The sequence below is a fragment of the Pogoniulus pusillus genome, chromosome Z (assembly GCF_015220805.1).
Source record: "Pogoniulus pusillus isolate bPogPus1 chromosome Z, bPogPus1.pri, whole genome shotgun sequence".
In the NCBI taxonomy this organism is placed as follows: Eukaryota; Metazoa; Chordata; class Aves; order Piciformes; family Lybiidae; genus Pogoniulus; species Pogoniulus pusillus.
In genome coordinates, this window is record NC_087309.1 from 64873823 (window position 1) to 64892024 (window position 18202).

At 42.3% G+C, this 18202-nt stretch overlaps 1 protein-coding gene across 1 annotated transcript in view; it reads left to right on the forward strand.

Annotated features, from left to right (window-relative positions):
- ADAMTSL1 (ADAMTS like 1) overlaps nt 1-18001 on the forward strand; it is a 207889-nt gene extending 189888 nt beyond the window's left edge. Inside the window, exons 23-29 of the mRNA XM_064140676.1 lie at nt 764-898; nt 5420-5620; nt 6664-6844; nt 9688-9895; nt 12460-12569; nt 13524-13744; nt 15100-18001. Of these exons, the coding sequence (XP_063996746.1) occupies nt 764-898; nt 5420-5620; nt 6664-6844; nt 9688-9895; nt 12460-12569; nt 13524-13744; nt 15100-15206 (1163 nt within the window). The 3' untranslated portion in view covers nt 15207-18001. The remainder of the gene's footprint in view (nt 1-763; nt 899-5419; nt 5621-6663; nt 6845-9687; nt 9896-12459; nt 12570-13523; nt 13745-15099) is intronic.
- Nucleotides 18002-18202: the final 201 nt, after the last annotated feature.

The following is an 18202-nucleotide window of genomic DNA, read 5'->3' on the forward strand; positions in this document are numbered from 1 at the left end:
TCATTCTATGATTCTATGATTTCAAACATCCATAATGCATACTTTTGGTGCTGAATGTGATCAGCAATAGAAAACTTGCTTAGTGTATGCCATACTGTAATTGAAAGTGGATGAAGCCACCATTCACTTAATGCAAATATCCCATCATTTCCATGACAGAATGGGAATGATAGGCAACACAATCAGTTTTTAAAATAGCAATATGTTCAAGAACGAATTAAATCCTGCAGTTCTCAGCATAGACTGATCCTCTTGAACTCTAAATTCCTAGTCCTTTGGAGCTCTGCCTAAGCATATTACAGGATTTGGCAGGGTTATAGCTGTATTAAATCAGGTCTTGATCCAGCTTGTAGAAGACATTAAAAAGTTTTCTACTCACTGCCGCAGACATTTGATTCAGCTTCTGTGTTGTATATGTTGTATAGATTTTTTGCTTTCACCCAAGCTGCTGTGTCTCCTGATACCATGTATCTTTGTCACATACAAAGAAGGTCAACCAGAATGCCATAGTAGCCTTCAGAAAGAGTTGCTTTTATTTTGTGGCCAGACTGATTCAGATGTTCTTTTAATAATTTCCCTAATACCTTGCCCGACATGAGGCAAATCACACCTGTAGTAGTTCCCCAAAGTTTCTTACTCTGAAATGATAATATTACAACATGGCAAATAATGCAGTATAGCTTGTGATGGCTTTTCTTGGTGTTGCTGAGGTGTTTTCCACTGTAGTGTTGCTCATCATTTCTTTCTTCTGATCTGTTACCAGAACCTCCACAACCTCTGCCTTACCTAGAAGACTTGACAGATGTCCTTTCCAGTGCTGCGGCCAGCACTCATTCAGTGCTGGCCTCTCCTGCAGGAACACAAATGACCATCAGACCAGGGAGCTCTGTTCTCATAGGTAAGTCAACTGCTTTCGTTTAGTTTCAGTTACACATCCAGTTATCCATTAGAGTTAAACAGCTCATCCAGCCATGGAGCACTGGGACAAAAGACTTCAAGCCAGGGCATATTGTTAGTCATAATCACTGCCCAATGCTTCTCAGAACTGAGAAACTAATTTTTTAAAAGTAGGTCCTCTTACCAGTGAAATGTGCCAAAACTGCAGGCAGAATAAGGACTCCATTGTGCCACCCTTTACAGCCACTCAGTAAGAAGCAATCACTGCTCCATGGGCCTGGGCAAAACAAGACATGTCAAAATGTTGTGGTAGTTGATCTAAAAGAAGAAACACTTGTGGTTCTGTTTTCCATTTTCTTCTACACTTGGGTACTAATCTTTCCATATGTCTGCTACTTGCAATACAGCTCCTCCTTCAGAGCCTTTTCTAGAGTTTTCTCTAATCCTCCAGACATATTTCTCTCTTGCATTCATGTTTTCTGCTGTTGCATTCTGTTCAATTCATTTGTCATCTTTGTCATATCACTCAACCAATGTCTGCACAAGGCCATGTAAGGAGGTAATCCCCATTGAAATAACTTTGTTCTTTTCATCCTTTTCTGCCTTCTGTATAGCTTTCTTTTCTTTACACTGCAAGTTCTATTATATGCTGCAAATGCCTTTCTGCTCTGTACCCACGATGTATTTGTAAAGAGAATCTCATAGTTTTAAAAAGTTATGGATATTTGCTTCAAAATTTCATTTCTCACACTATGTTTGAACCTCTACTAATTGTCAGACTCAGATAGGCAAACAGCTTCCCTAATGGCTTTGTTACTGCATACAATGAAATCCTCTCAAGTCCTTCAGTTTTGGAAGAATCTTTTCTCTCTTTAGAGGTAGGGCTCTGAAACTTTCAGCAGAGTGTCAGTAATTGGACTGAGTGTGTACAGCTGTGGTATCTGCACCTTTCAAAACCTTCTTCACTTACTTCTAATATCAATTTTAAGATTTTATTTTCACAGTAGAGGCTTTCTATTTATGTTTGAGGTTGTTTGTTTTTTTTTTTTTTGTATGGTTTACTTTTCCCCAGTGGTAGTGTATGCATACACTTGCAATGAGTTTTGTTGTGCAGCTCTGGATTACGTTTCTGCTTCCACAAAAACTTCATTGAAATAATCCTTGGTTGGGGGGAATATCTGAAAGAATAAACCTTTTTGAGTATGGTTTTATTGTAGTCACTGCTGTAAGACTGGGTTAGATTCCAGTGTCATCCATTTTCACACAGGTTTCCAAAAAGAGGTCTTTAGCAGTTGCAGGGATTTTTTATCATTTGAAAATAGTGCTGAACCACAAAGGGTGTTTGTTCTACACCATCTTTATATAACCACTTCTAAATTAATTTCACTTGGCGATATCACTCCACTTCAGCGTCAAGGAAGCTTCATGAATCTTACTAGGAAAACAACAAGCCAGCTTCATTCTTGAGGCAATTCTCTCCTGAGACTTTTTTTTCCTAATGAAAAATCATCATGGAATGGGCTACCTGATCAATTAGAAAGACACAATCCAGGGTGCTGCATCATTTTGTATCACAAAATGGCAGAACATTAGGGGTTGGAAGGGATCTCAAAAGATCATCTAATCCAACCACCCTGTCAGAGCAGAATCACCTGGAGTAGGTCACACAGGAAGACATCCAGGCAGCTTTTGAATGTTTGCAAAGAAAGAGACTCCACAACTGCCCTGGGAAGCCTGTTACACTGTTTTGTCACCCTCACAGTGAGAAAGTGTTTTCCTTACATTCATATGGAACTTTCTGTGCTCCAGCTTGCACCCATTGCTCCTTGACCTGTCCTTGGACATCATTGAAGAGAGCCTGGCTTCATCCTCTTTGACACTCACCCTTCACATAATTATAAACATTAACAAGGTCACCTCTCAGTCTCCTTTTCTCTGCCAGGGGAAGTATAGGCTGGATATTAGGAGGAAGTTGTTCACAGAGACAGTGATTTCCCATTGGAATGGGCTGCCCAGGGAGGTAGTGGAGTCACCATCCCTGGAGGTGTTCAAGAAAAGCCTGGATGAGGCACTTAGTGCCATGATCTAGTTGACTGGCAAGGGCTGGGTGCTAGGTTGGACTGGATGATCTTGGGGATCTCTTCCAACCTGGTTGATTCTATGATTCTATGATTCTATGATTCTATGATCATAAAAGGAGATCAGGTTGGTCAGGCAGGACCTGCCCTTCCTAAACCCATGCTGTCTGGGCCTGATCCCTTGGCCATCCTGTAGGTGATTTGTGATGGCACTCAAGATGACCTGTTCCATCACCTTGCCTGGCGCTGAGGTCAGGCTCACAGGTCTGTAGTTTTCCACTTCCTCCTTCCGGCCCTTCTTGTGGATGGGCATCACATTGGCCAGCTTCCAGTCTTCAGGGACCTCTCCAGTGAGCCAGGACTGTTGGTAAATGATGGATGGCAGCTCAGCCAGCTCTCTCATCACCCTAGGATGGATCCCATCTGGTCCCATGGACTTGTGGGGTTCCAAATGGCTCAGCAGGTCTCTCACTGCTTCACCCTAGATTACAGGGGAACTACACTGGTCCCTCACTCCATCTGCCAGCTCAGGAGGCCAGTTGTCCTGCAGACAACCTGTCCCAATATTGAAGACAGAGGCAAAGAAGGTGTTGAGCACCTCTGCCTTTTCCTCATCCTGTGTCACTATATTCCCCTCTCTATCTAATGAGGACTGGAGGTTGTCCTTGGCCCTTCTCCTGACATTAATATATTTATAGAAACATTTTTTTATTCTCCTTAACAGCTGTGGCCACCCTAAGTTCTAAATGGGCTTTTGCTTCACTAATTTTTTATCCTACAAGAACTAGCAACATCCATGAACTCTTCCTGAGATACTTCCCCTTTTTCCCAAAGGTGATACACCCTCTTTTTTATCTTCAATTTATTCAGAAGCTGCTTGCCCATCCAGTCTGGCTGCCTCCCTTGTCAGCTTGTCTTCTGGCACAATGGCACAGCTGCTCCTGCACGTTCAAGAGTTCTTTCTTGAAGTAGGTCCAACCTTCCTGGACCTCTTTGTTTTTAAGGGTTGTTTCCCAAGGAATTTTCCAAGTTAGTTCCTTAAATAGGCTGAAGTCTGCCCTTTGGAAGTCCAGCGTGGAGGTTCTGTTGATGCCCCTCCTGGATTCACCATATATTGAAAACTATAATTTCATGGTCACTGCACCCCAGGCAGCCTCTGACCACCACATCCCCCACCAGCCTCTGCCTACTTCTGAACAGCAGATCAAGTAGGGCTGCACCCCTGGTAGGCTTACATAACAGGTGGAATAAGAAGTTGTCCTCCATACATTCTGGGAACATTCTAGACTACCTCTTCTCTGCACTGTTAATATCCCAGCAGGTTAAAGTTGCCCACAAGATCAAGGGCAGGTGATCTTCTTTCTGGTTAGGTGGTCTATAACAGACTCATACCAGGATGTCAGCCTTGTTGGCTTTCCCCCTAATTCTTACCCATAGAGACTCAACGTGATCATCCTTAGTCTCTACTTCCATGACATCCAGAGCATCCTTAATATTCAGAGCCACTCCTCCACTCTGTGATGGTTTGGGCTCTGACCTGCCCCCCCCCCCCCTCCACTTTTGGAATTGCCCCAGCTAACTCAGAAGGCCTCCGGGAATATAAATGAAGCTATTTATTTTACAGCAGCAAATATACAAGCAGCTATTTACAATATATACAGTTATATACAGAAATATACAAAGGATAAACAATACAGAAGCACAACTCCCCTCCCAGAAACCTGAGTCCCCAGGAGGGGTTCTCAAACCACCCCAACCCCTCCCCTTGCCCTCTCAACCTCATCTTACTCCAGGTGGCACCTGTGGCATGGTGCGGAGTTGAACCCTTCCCTTTAAACATCCAAGTCAGGACTGGAAGCCTTGGAGCTAAAAGGAGTGGTGACTCTGTCCCAATCACCTCAGAGGCAGCTCTAACTCCCTCATAGGCAGCTAGGATTTCCTTCTCTGTGGGGGTATAATTGGCCTCTGAGCCTTTGTATGCCTTGCTCCAGAACCCGAGTGGGCGGCCTCGTGTTTCACCAGGAGCTTTCTGCCATAAGCTCCAGCTAGGACCATTCTCATCGGCTGCTAGAATCATAGAATCATAGAATCATAGAAACAACCAGGTTGGAAGAGACCTCCACGATCATCCAGTGCAACCTAGCACCCAGCCCTAGCCAGTCAACTAGACCATGGCACTAAGTGCCTCATCCAGGCTTTTCTTGAACACCTCCAGGGACAACGACTCCACCATCTCCCTGGGCAGCCCATTCCAATGGCAAATCACTCTCTCTGTGAAGATAATTTTTTTTCAGCTGATGGGAAGGTGTCATTACTACAATATTCCTGGTTTTCCTTAGGAGACAAAGGAAAATGGGGTAGAACTGACTTTAATGCTGACCACTTCAAAGCATGTTTGCAGTAAGTCCAGTACTTAGCAGGTTTCTTTCACACCTCTTTTCCAGGTTGTGCTGTGGGTGGTCATCCAGCCCCAAATATCACCTGGCTTTACTCTGACAAGCCTCTCAGTCTGCAGCATACCCTCCTAGCAGCAGGACGGATTCTTCAGATAATCAATGTCACTGAAGTTCACAATGGGGAATTCAGTTGCCTTGCTCAGAACGAGGCTGGCTCACTCACACAAAAAACATCCTTGGCTATACAAGGTAACTTTCCAGTTTCAGTCCTGTTGCTTTGTGATTGTCATGCCATGGGCATGCTTGCACTGCCTTTCTCAACCTGAGTTTCTCCTATCCAAAGCTTCAGTTGTCATGTCCAGCAGAAATTAGATGTTTTGATGTTTTACTGCCATGAATATGGACTTGCAGGACAACCAGGCACCTTACAGAGTCTTAAGCTTTATTTTGCCAAAATAACGCCCAATATTTCTGGCCTGTTGAGCATAAAACACACCTTACTGCTTCAAGATGTACTTATGCTTGTTAAGTCTGGACAATTTGCTTGTCCAAAAAATAAAGACAGAAGTGTCCCAGTTTGAATCCCTAAAATTAGAAGCTCTTTTGCTATATCTGCAAAAGTCAGTGTTTCACAGCCTTCCCTTGATTGAAAATCTTTTATTTGTGGAAGTGCTGCAACTGCTAGATTTACCCTAGAAATAAGCTGAAGATGATAAAGATAAAGAGCAGTGTGGATAAATTGCCACAGAATATGCAGCTTTGATTGCCCCAGTGTCAGTTATGGAACAGAGAAGAATTTAACTATTCCTCACATTTTGCCATAAAATTTTAATGTGTGGCAACTCCTCCATTCATCTTGACAGTGGATGGTCTGTGTGGTGTGCCCGGTAAGCACCACTCGTATAAGATCATAGAATCATAGATACTGCTGATAACTGCAGTTAATCAAATCTTCACTAAATCACATTCTTTTAAAAATACAGATGTAATGTCCTGCATCACTAACATCTGGCTTCACTGAACTGCTTTACCATGTCATTCACTTGTCAAGACTGATGTTTGCTTTGACGGGTTCATTACACCAAAGACAGTCCAGTGGCTTATATTAGCTGCAGTTTTATTTCTCTTTTGCTCATGGCCTGGTGCATTGTGTGAGTTAGTAGCTCCTCTTCAAATGAGACACTGAATCAAAACATTTCAACCTCAATCACATCTCCAATTCTTTCTTTTCTAAGAGTCTTCTGCTGGCAGTTTTGGAGTGCCTTAATGTATGTCTTCCAAATTTTTGGCAGAATATCGGTGGTCAGTAGACAAGTTGATGGCTTGTTCAGCTTCCTGTGGCCACAAAGGGATGCAGCTGCCCGAGCTGAGGTGCTTATTGGATGGGGCTGAAGTCAACGTATCCCACTGCAAAGAGATGCCCAAACCAGCCCTGCAGCCCATCGCATGCAATAGGAGAGACTGCCCTTCACGGTTCGTCTGTCTCATGTTGAATCATTATGCATGCTTTGAAGAAAGTGCTTGAAATGTTCTTTGGGCTGGTCATCATGCCACTGCAGACTCGTTGGTGCCTGTCTGGAGAAAATTCATGGCTAAAAGGAAGCGTAAAGGCACTTAACCTATTCAGCTGGGATTTTGTTTGTTTGGTTGGTTTTAAATTCCCTCCTTTTCCTTATTTCCGCCGTGGCCATAGTGGGTTTCAATATACAAGGACTTAAAAGTAGTCAGGATCTGTCAAGGTCCGGCAGAGCAGAGATTAACAGTATCTCTGTCCAGAGGAGCTAGACCAGTTCTTATGGATTCCGTTGTGAAATTAAGGTGCAAACGAGACCAGATATCACCATGAAACTGTTTATTAAAGGATAAGGTTGGGCAAAATGGAGGGAGAGAGGGGAGAAGGGGGAGAGAGAAAGATCAGAAGAGAGTGAGAGAGGGGAGAAGGGAGAGAGAAATATAAATAGATCAATGGAGAAGAGAAGAAGGAGCAGGGAAGGGAAAAAGGCTGTGATCATACTACCCTCAGTCGCAGATGGAGGGGAGAGAGAGAGACAGGTGCGTGGCCCAGGGATGATCTTCTGTGGAGTTTGTCAGAGTTTCTTCAGGTGGTGTGCAGCTCTGGTGGACTGGTGATGGTCTGCCCTCGGTGGTCCGGTGGAGGTGCCACTGGTGGTCCGGTGGGAATGCCACACTTAGTCTGCTGGGAATGCCACTGGTGGTCCGGTGGGAATGCCACGCTTGGTCTGGTGGGGATGCCACACTTTGGCAGGCATTTCTCCTGCCTTTTTATACAGTTTTCTGCTCAGTGTCCAGCTGCAGCCCCCAGGGCATCTTCCTGTGCATTCTCACGCATTCACAGGGGTCTGGTGCCACCGGGGAGAGGGCCTCCGCCCCCTCCCGGGCTGCAGCTGTCCACACCCTGCATACACATAAACCTTGGGGGTAGCTGAGATAAGATGTAGGCCTCCTGGGCATTCCGGCCAGGATGAGGTCCAGGAGTTTCAAAGGTATTGTCTGTTGATTTGCATCCCGGAGCTTTGGGCCAAGCCCTGAGTCTGAGTCCCAGAAGTAACAAGATTAAGGAGAGATGATGCAATCTTCTTTATCTTTGTTGATTAAGGAGGGATGATGCAATCTTTATCTTCGTTGATTAACGAGAGAGAGAGGATTTAGACTCTCACAGGATCTCAAGAAAAACATAACACAACTTCTCTCTTTTATCAGTTATTTGAGACTTGTACTAAAAGAGTGTCTAAATTGAGGCAAGAAAAGGTGCCGAGCAACCTGCTGAGTAGTATGCAGATAGATTTATTACTCTTGCTGTGTCATAGATATATGTCAAGGTTCTGCTTAATTACCTTTTAAAAGCTTATTGCTACTCCTCTTTTCAGGCAAGTGTTTTCTGAGTTGCCAGCTGAGTCATAAAAAGGAAACCAAAAGAGATCTAGTGAAATATGAATCACGTTCATTAGCAGCAGTTTTCTTTGGTGATGTCAGTAAATTCCACGGGAGTAGGTTATTTCTTTTTATACTATTTATACCTTCCCTGAACTGTAACACAAGCCACAATCCCTCTCCCAGGTTCTGAGAAACTGCTGAGATGTAAGATTAGAAACAAAACTTGATTGAAATGCAGAGCAGAGCTTCATGAACAGGATGAAAATTTCAGATTCAACCTCACCAAACTGCTTGCGGGTGAGGGGGAAGTATCAGTGTTGGGTTTTTTTCTCTGATACAAGTGTGTTTATTTACATACTTCTGTGACTGCGAGAGTCAGTGACCTGCAGAAGACTGAGGAATAGCAATAGATGTGTCTTTAAGGCATTAGAGAGAACCTATTGTATATTTTGCAGTCCAAACACTGATGGTGAAAGACGTGATGGGCACTATTTTCCACCTAATAACACAAAAATCCTGCTGAGTATCCTGAAACTCAATGAAGCAAACAGCTGATTTGACCATAAAACTCTTCCAGAAACTAGTAATCAGTTTCATCCTTCCTCTTCCTACCTACCTCATTCCCACCTTAGACATCAGTGTTTCCCTTAATGATCCTTCAAGAGACAAAATGTGCTGTCCATTTTGGTAAGTTTAGATTTGGACTGTTGTTTTCTATCATTACAGGATTTTTACTAGTAACACTGGATTTTTTTAAACCCTGTCACAAGAGCATCAGCCTTGTCTGATGAATGTATGGTCTGAGCTCAAGAAGAAAGCAGACAGATGTCCTTTGTCCCTGGTCTGACTATGCACTGGCCTCATCCATGAGAAATCTTCAGGCTTTTCTGGATTATCTCAGCTGTCAAAGGGCACAAGAGAGCAAAGAGATATCAGAAAGACTCAGCAGGTTTTTGACTACTCTGTCAGTAACAAGTTCGAAGTGGTCTTTGAGCTACTCTAGCAATTTTACAGAGATAGCTTTCCTTGCAAGCTCATCATTGCTGGCATTGTGATGGTAGCCTATGACCACGACTGAGGTCTCCATGGCACAGCCACAGCCAACATATGTGCCTGGACTGGAAATATTTGCTAAGTCTTTAAAGACAGCCTTAAGGGTTAGAAAATTACTTCTGGGCCTAAAGAGTCTTGAGAAAAATATTAATGAAAAATATCCTCTTTTCTCAGCTTTCATCCTCTGAGCAGTTTTCAGTGACTAGTACAGGAGACTGATGCGCTCAGCACCTTCCAGGATCACACCCTAAATTAATCAAGCTATAGTTGTCTTTCTTTGGTCCAACACAGAAAGACCTGTCAGGACCAATGATTCTACAGATGGTGCCACGTATCTGCTTCCTGACTCCTTTGCCTTTCTTTCTCAGATGGATGGTAACATCATGGTCTCCTTGTACGCGGAGCTGTGGTGGAGGCATCCAGACGCGGCGAGTGACATGCCAGCGCCTGACAGCAAAAGGCAGCTCTGTCCCAATGTCAAGTGAGGCTTGTGTCCAGGTATCCAAGCGTCCTATGGACACGCAAAACTGTAACAGGCAGCCCTGTGTTGAATGGGTGGCCTCCTCCTGGGGCCAGGTAAGAAACAAGCCAGGAGTCCAAGGACAACTTCAGTGAAGGCTAGAAAAAAAATTGTCAGAAAATGAAAAGAGTGATTTTTGCACCCTTGGATGTTTAGATTGTGGTCTGCTGGCTTTCAAGGAGGCAACTAATTTGCTCAACTCTTTCATCTCTGTATTTGATGTGTTGCATGGTTGGATTTCTGTCTCTCCCTGCAAAACTTATAAGTACTGCTTGTGAGAAGGTCTTTTACTGCAGACCTCTGTATTTTCCTCAGTGAAAGATCTTAAGCATCTTTCTGTAGTGTCAGGTGACACTTCTGAGGCATAGCCTTCTTTTAATTCCTTCTTTTGTTTTGGCTGCAGCAGTTAGAACTAGATTGTGGTAAGTTTGGGGCATGGGATTTGTACAATAGCCCAGTTTTACAAGTTCGCTGATCCTGCTTGAGAACACCAAAAAGCGTCCTCAAGCAAGAGGACTTTCCTTGATTTGCTTCATGATGAAAACACCATGGAGAGCTAAAAGCAGTTTCAGGCTACTTCGTGCTGATTTGCAAATGATCAAATTCTGTCCTTGCAGTTTCATACAATGACCAAATGTTAAAAAGCTTGACTCCACAAATATTAAATGTTGCAATTATTTAAAGCATCTTACTGTGGGAATCTGCAGAAAAGTCTCTCTGTGAGCTATGAGATTTCACATATCTTTGTGAGCTGTGTTGTTATATGGGCAATCAAAACCTGGCACCAGTCCTTGCTATGTATCTTCCTCTTTTCTCTCCACTCCAACTTGAAGGTTCATGATTTCACTACGGCCCAGACTTAGGGATAGAAACTCACAGATTTTAGCTCAGAGATCTCCAGAGTGATGATTCATGTGGGGGAACAACATTTCAGAAGCTGACTTGGCTAGAGGTTAAAGCCAGATACTAATAATACTTTTAACATCATCTTTGGTGAAATAAATATTTTCAAAGCTAAAAAAGAACAACTTGGAAAATTAAAGTAATCATACATCTAATTGAAATTATGAGTCAGGTACAGATATGGAAGCAATGCTTCACAGCCATGCTAAGAAAATAATTACCCAAAGTAATAACTACCAGTATAAACATTGTACTCCATCATGGTTTTTTACAGTGTTAATATTTAAGTTTCTTTAGCATCTAGGACTTGTTCACCACTTGAAAACAACCTCGTTTAATTCTTGCCTTTGTGTTGCGGGAACTTTTCTCATGAAACGTGATTGAGTTATTGTATTACATTTTTGGTTAAGGCTTGGAATTACCCTTTCATATGAAAGAAGCAAATTTTCACTCTCTGTGGAATTCAAGTCCCTCATGATTCTATACAGTTTAGTCTCCAATCCAGAAGACTGTTACCTAATTACAGTAAAGAATGCGTCTCTGGCTCAGTGATACAATTACTTTCTTGACAGCATCATGAGGTATCAGATCTCTACTACCCAGATGCAGTGACTAAACTCTCCCAACTCACAGAAAAAAGTGAACAGATTACCTACATTACTTTCACCTCTAGAAAAAACTTATTTCCTTCATTTAGTGTTAGTGACAGTTTGATCTTGGCTACATAAACCCAAGATTTTAAAACTAGTGACTTAGGCATGCTGGTGATAAGGACTACTATCCCCTGCAGATACCACATACTCCCACAAATGACATTTCTATCCACCTTGCTCAAGTGAGAGGTTAACTGGGAGCAACACAAACCTCACTGTCACTGTTTTCTCTCTCACAGCAGCAGGAAGCGACTATTATATGGGGAATGCGTGGTAGTGTGAAATAGAGCTCCTACTGATGAGGCAGTAGAGGATTCAGGCCACAGCCCTACCATAGCAAAAATTTCCTCCTCACACTAAGTTCCTATTCTTCGACCCTCACTCTGTTACTGAATATAATTTCCAGATACTTAGGAAAACAAAGTGTTACCTAACAGTAGATATACTTTTTAAACAACACAAACATGCTTCACACCTATAGATATTTATGATTTCATCAAAGCAGGGGACTAGAAAGGCTAAAAAGTATGAGCTCAAATAGGATAGGATAGCCTCAGTATTGGAGTGAGTTTGAAGGTATGTTGTGTTCATCATATTTGCTGCCTTTTTTATTGTCCTGTAATGCTTTTAAATAATGAAATGGAGTAAAATATGTTATTTGTTCAATACATTCTTGGTTATTAACTATTTGTCCATACATTTGTGACAGTACAAGCTGTAAAATACACTATGAAAGTAATGTATTGAAATTTACTATATGGATCGTTGGCTTTTGGGTAATTACATGAAAGCATCTTATTTACACTAACAGATGCATTTAAGATTGAACTATAGAGACGAGGAGAGATGATGAATCTATAAAACAGATACAGTAATGCAATTTTAATGCTGAATTAGGAGAATAGGAGCCGAAGATGACGCTATAGTCATACTTCAAAGATTGCAGAGCTCAAAATCTCAACAGTCACTGTACAGCAGTATACACTTTATTTCACTGACAGCCTTGTAAAAAGGGAACATGTCCTGCCTTTTAGTGGTCTTCAGTGGCTTTTTTGTGTTTACAGTGTAATGGACCTTGCATTGGACCACGACTGGCTGTACAACACAGACGTGTGTTTTGCCAGACCAAAGATGGGACTTCTGTGCCATCCAATCAGTGCAGTGCCTTACCAAGGTAGGACAGGAATCTCTTAAGTCTGAAACTACTACTCTTTGCAGAGACATGGTATGGACTGGTACCTTAACTGACAGCTTTGGGGTTTCCCCTACATAACAAAGAGTTTGTGCTGCAAGCCATACAGTAACAGTGCAAATCCCTCCAGACTTACAACCAGGCTACACTATGAGCCTCACAAAAAATCTTACTAGTTTGCAAAATTCTCCCAGGCATGCCAAATTCTGACTGAAATTCTATGTTGTTTCTTCTTAAGCTGTCACAGGGTCTGACTGGAGAGAGGCAGAAAAAAGGGCGATTCTATAGGTTGTTTTCCTGCAAATAAACTACTGTCACCATTATAAAGACATGTTTACTTTACATGAGACTTAGGCATGCAAATCATGTCTGAGCATGACTGAAAATTAATACAATTAGCTCTTTGGCTCCCACTCCTGTGTTTTCCTTGTGCATGAAAAATAGGTGGGAACTCAGTGTGTCTGTATTTCTTCTGTAAGACTGAGGTGAAAGAAGAAGGAAGATGTCAGAGAATCTTTTTTCCCGCTGTGTGTGAAGCCATAAAAAAACCCTGCAAAGCCCTGCTGGGTCGTACTGGTCACTGCTTCAGTCATTGCATCTTTTCAGTGGACCTCTAGATTGACCCTTCATGGAAAAGACAGCTCTGACAAATTCCCTAATAATTGAGATGGTCTTTTAGCTCCAGTAGTAATATACCAGTGTGCATCCACTGAGGGCCTGGTCCTTGAGTGCAGCTACAAACTGCCTTTCAGTGCACTGGAGTTACATCTACTTGTACTCAGTGAAGACCTGACCTCTGAGTGAATTATGCTTGAGATATGTTAAGTCTTACTGTCCCTAGACCTTGCATGGGTGCAGACACACGGAGTGGCATGCACTTTCTCCTTGGGCAGTGCAGTGAGGGTTCACATCTCCTTCTTTCCCTTCTGCCTACAGGCCATTGAGCACCCAGAACTGCTGGACTGACATCTGCAGTGTACACTGGAGGGTCAGTCTGTGGACCGTTTGCACAGCTACATGTGGAAACTACGGCTTCCAGTCTCGGCACGTGGACTGCGTGCACGTTCACACCAACAAGCCTGTGCTGGAGCGTCACTGCTCCTGGAGGCCACGGCCAGTGAACTGGCAGCAGTGCAACATCACACCCTGTGAAAATGGTACTTTTCTAAGTGGGAGGGGAGGAAAGAAGGCGGAGCTGTGTCTCAGAAATGTGGCACTGAACCTTGTCACTGGACATCCTGGTGAACCTCCACTGTAAAACCCCATGCCATAGCAGGAAATAATGCCCTTCGTGGTTTGTTGGCAATGACATTAACATCGGGATTGTATTCCCTTGCAGTCTTAATTTTCTGTTAATGGTACAGACAGAAAGAAAAACACAAATCTCAGACTGCTGGCTTCAGTTAAAATACAAGTGGGTAGGCTGATGATGAGAATTCCTGAAGTGTATGGAGCCTGCCTGCTTTCAGGTGAGAAGCAATAAACTGAGCCAAACAAAGGACCACAAAATTTACAAATGTTTTAAGAAACAGAAAGACCCAGATGAGAGGTCTCTTTGGAAATTATGCCCCACTGTGGCATGTACACTTTTCACTTACCCAGCTCCTACTTCATGTGCTGATTTTGATGGAGAGATCTCATCTTCCATCATGCAAGCCAGTTGCTGTGCAATCACAAAAGCAACAGCAGAACTCACCTGCACTTGCTTATGACTGTGCCAGCTCCAATGCTCTCTTTCAGAAGAGGCAAAGTGGACTCCATAGGTCTAAGCCCATGAGCTGAGTTTGGGGTTCTCTAATGGAAGTGGAAGGGCTGAAGGATCTTCCACATAGCAAGGAAGGATTTGTTGTCACTCCAGCCTTTTTCTGCTACATACAAATGTCTCACATATAGACAATAATGGATTTTTTTTGCCATAGGCGTCACTGAAGAGAACTATACAACTGAACCATGATCCCTCTTTCCAGGCTTCCGTGGGAAGTGGGACACCCTCAGACAGCAAATGCCTTGCTGAGCAGAACTGAACTTAAGTTCTAGGAGAACTTTACCTGAGCTGTATTCTGAAAAGCACAACACCCAGCTGGGGTGATGCTCCCACATACCACATTGTCTCTTCACATGCAAAAGATAGACCAAACTACCTTTTTGAGCTACTCTGTTGAAACAAGTCTCCAGTTTTATTTACATTCATATTTAATTTAAAATTCTTATGCAACTTATACAGCCTCCCTAAATTCCTGATAGAGAACAAACTGGCAGTGTTGGAGTAGCCTCAGAAGCTCTTTGTCCAGGCTCTGAAAATAAAGGCTACCCACCATGTTGTCCTTTTAAGCCTTTGGCTGCTTGCAGTCTCCGTTCAGTCCTTGCAGCAACCCAGGCTTATGCTCATAGTGAGATCTCCCAAGACAAAGCTGTCTTGGTCTCCATCTCAGCCATCCCAGGAAATGTTCTTAGGTAGGAAAGCCTTTCATTGCCTCATCACCATTTCTCCTTTTTGTTTCCTCTTTTGTAGTAGAGTGCAGAGACACCACAAGGTATTGTGAGAAAGTGAAGCAGCTCAAACTCTGCCAGCTCACTCAGTTCAAGTCACGCTGCTGTGGGACTTGTAGAAAAGCTTGAAGACAAAAGCAGTGAAAACGGAGGAACAAGGGGATCACAGCCTTTGCTTCACTGAGGTGCAAGGACTTTTACAGAAAATATGAAGTGAATGGATTTTTTTCCACTTTATTTATTTATTTCCCTTTTTAGAAAGAAAACATTTTGCTAAAATTATTATTGTATAATTGTCACTTGACAAATTTTGTCCTCTATGAATCTGGAACATAGAATTCAGGAAAACATGGTCATGAGGATGAATCACAAAGAAAGAGTCAATGAGACCCACATCACCAGCAGTGGGTCTGAGAGGAGTGGATCTGCCCTATAATATCTGTATTCACATGCCCAGGGCTATACAAACAGACAGATGGGGAAGCAGATGAAAGTAAACATCTAGCATCATGTTGGACCACCACAATATGATACAGAGAGCTTGACAGGTTATGAGGTAATGGAGGAAAAAAAAACCAAACCACTAAACTAAGCATTCTGCTGCTCAGTATGCAGGTACTTCAACTATCTTAGACTACTTTGAGAATGGACACACAAGATTTTTCTTTATAAACCTTGGTTACATTCAAGATTGGATTCCTCTTTTTCTTTCTAAACTTCTCCTTCTCACACCAGACCTTCAAATTATTTCAGTGGGAGATCATCATGATCTTTGAGGATCTGATGTCTGGGGGACTTGAACTGTGTAATGTGAACAAGTCTAAACCACACCTGAAAACGTTGCCAGGTTGTGCTTGTGAGGGATGCTTAAGGATAGGAGTGTTGCTCTCAGCACAGGTGATTATGTGAATTATTATCCAGAAGAAAGAAGGAAAACATGCTCTGCTCTTGACGGATTGTAGTAAAAACCTGCAATTACTGTCCTGTATTGAGCGCACGCAAGAAAGACAGAACTTGTCTGTGGTTAGAGGACCTAGTTAGTATACTGCATATACTGCATCCTATTAGCACTTGAAAAAAAGAGGAATAGCAGTTCAGGTGCTTTCAGATCTGGGATTTTGTAAAGGAACTTAAGGTAGTGGGTTTTCCTACCCTGCTAATGTGAAATTTCTCTCTCTCCTGGCAGTCAAACCTTTTGTACATGCATTGAAAAGAACTGTGTCCTGATTCCTTGTGGTTATTCTATAGTAACAGAATGGATTCAGGATCAGCCCCAGCAGACTAATACCAGTATTTTTCAACAAACTCGCTCCTCTGCAGTTTCCACAGCAAAACAGGTGCTAAAAAACATCATATTTTGAGGCTCTGCAGACACAGTCTAAAAAAAAGAGGCCAAACATCACACCCATAGCATGAATTTGGGTGTTCTCTGTGAGTCAGTAGTTACTCATAAAGTGTTTCATTTGTTTAGTTCTTGGGAACTTCCTGTTTTGTTTGGAATAAGCCCTACAATTAGAGGAAACCCACAAAGTAGGGGATTTGAACACAATGAAACTTTAAAGGAGAGCTATCTGGATTCAAAGCTTTGGCTGAACACCACATCTAAATTAAAAGCTTAGCTGTACCTCTCCTGTCACCCACATGGTGCTTGTGCCTTGTTGGACATTAATGTAATACTATAAAAGTACTGCTGTGATAGAGCTTCCATAACACATGGAATTTTCAGCAAAACTGGGAGACCACCTTTGAGCTCAGTGCCAGGCTTGTGACATTAAAATCTCTCAAGCTGGGTTACTTCAAAGTACATCTGGCAGTGAGTACTTCTACTCTAAATGGGTCTTCAAGAAACAGTGTTGCTACACATGTGTAACTTTTTATTTAAAAAGAAAAAAAAGCCTTTCTATGTATGTAAATGTATATCTTTTCTGTGTATTTATTAGGAATTCTTGTATAAAAAGTGCAATATTACTAATTGTACATTACTTTTTTTCTAGCTAAAACATTTTTGGGGTTCCTTTTAAATCTCCCCAGAATTTTATTCCTGTAAAATCAGGTGTAATAGTGTATTTCTTTTAATTTTAAGAACACTTGCATTTAATTGGGGATCTACTTTACTGTGTGTAGAGTGCTTTATATGACATTAGAAAGGGTTGCACTTGTTTAACAGTGAAGCATATTACTACTATTCTGAATCCATAGCTCTGGACTCAGAGGGTGTGTCTGCACAGATTCAAGATCTCCATGCTTCTGCAGCACTGTCACCTTCCTTCCCTTGCAACTCTTATGTGAGGCTCAGGAGTCTCTTAGAGACAGGTAATGAACATCTCCAGGCGCTCAGTGAGAGCTGCTTTTAGCTGTATGAAGCAGGATAAGAGCAGACACAACGGTCCCTCTGGTGGTCATTCACCGTTAGGTTTGCTTGCCCTGCTTTTGTCTGCTATCCCTTTCTCTGCTGTCTTGCAAAGAGGAATCTGCTGTTGCAGACAGGTCTGGTCTTGACCTATGCACTCCAAGACCTCAAACCACCTCTCATCTTCAGCCATTACTGATACATCTGTGAGTCAGCGTGGTGCTCTTAGGATTGCATACCACACTGCTCTAAGCACCAGTGTCACAAGCAGCAGAAACACTGCTCTGCTCTGCTCTGTGCAGAGTGCTTTATAAGCTATGACATTAGGAAGGGATGACGTTTTCAACTTATGGAATGATAGCTATTCATGGATGAAGGACAATTTCTTAATAACAATAATAACAGCAATGATGATGACAATGTCATGGGTATTTCTAGAACAGTATTAACAAAAAAAAAAAACAGTACAGGGAAGCTGTACATTATCACTTGTTTAATAGTGATGCATATTACTGTTATTCAACAATCACGGATTGAAAAGTAGTTGTGTAACTGGGCACAGAATAAACAGAAAGGATCAGATCTGAAATCTCTGCACCATGTGAATATCACATGTTTGTCCTCTGAATTTTAACTTGCCATCATCTCAGTAAGATAAGGATTGATGGATGTTTTAAGAAAAAATGCTTTTCTTCTGTAGAAAGAAAACAACAGCAAGCTTGCTGTGCTTTTTAGACACCCACACTGCACAAAAATAACACTTTGCATATTATTA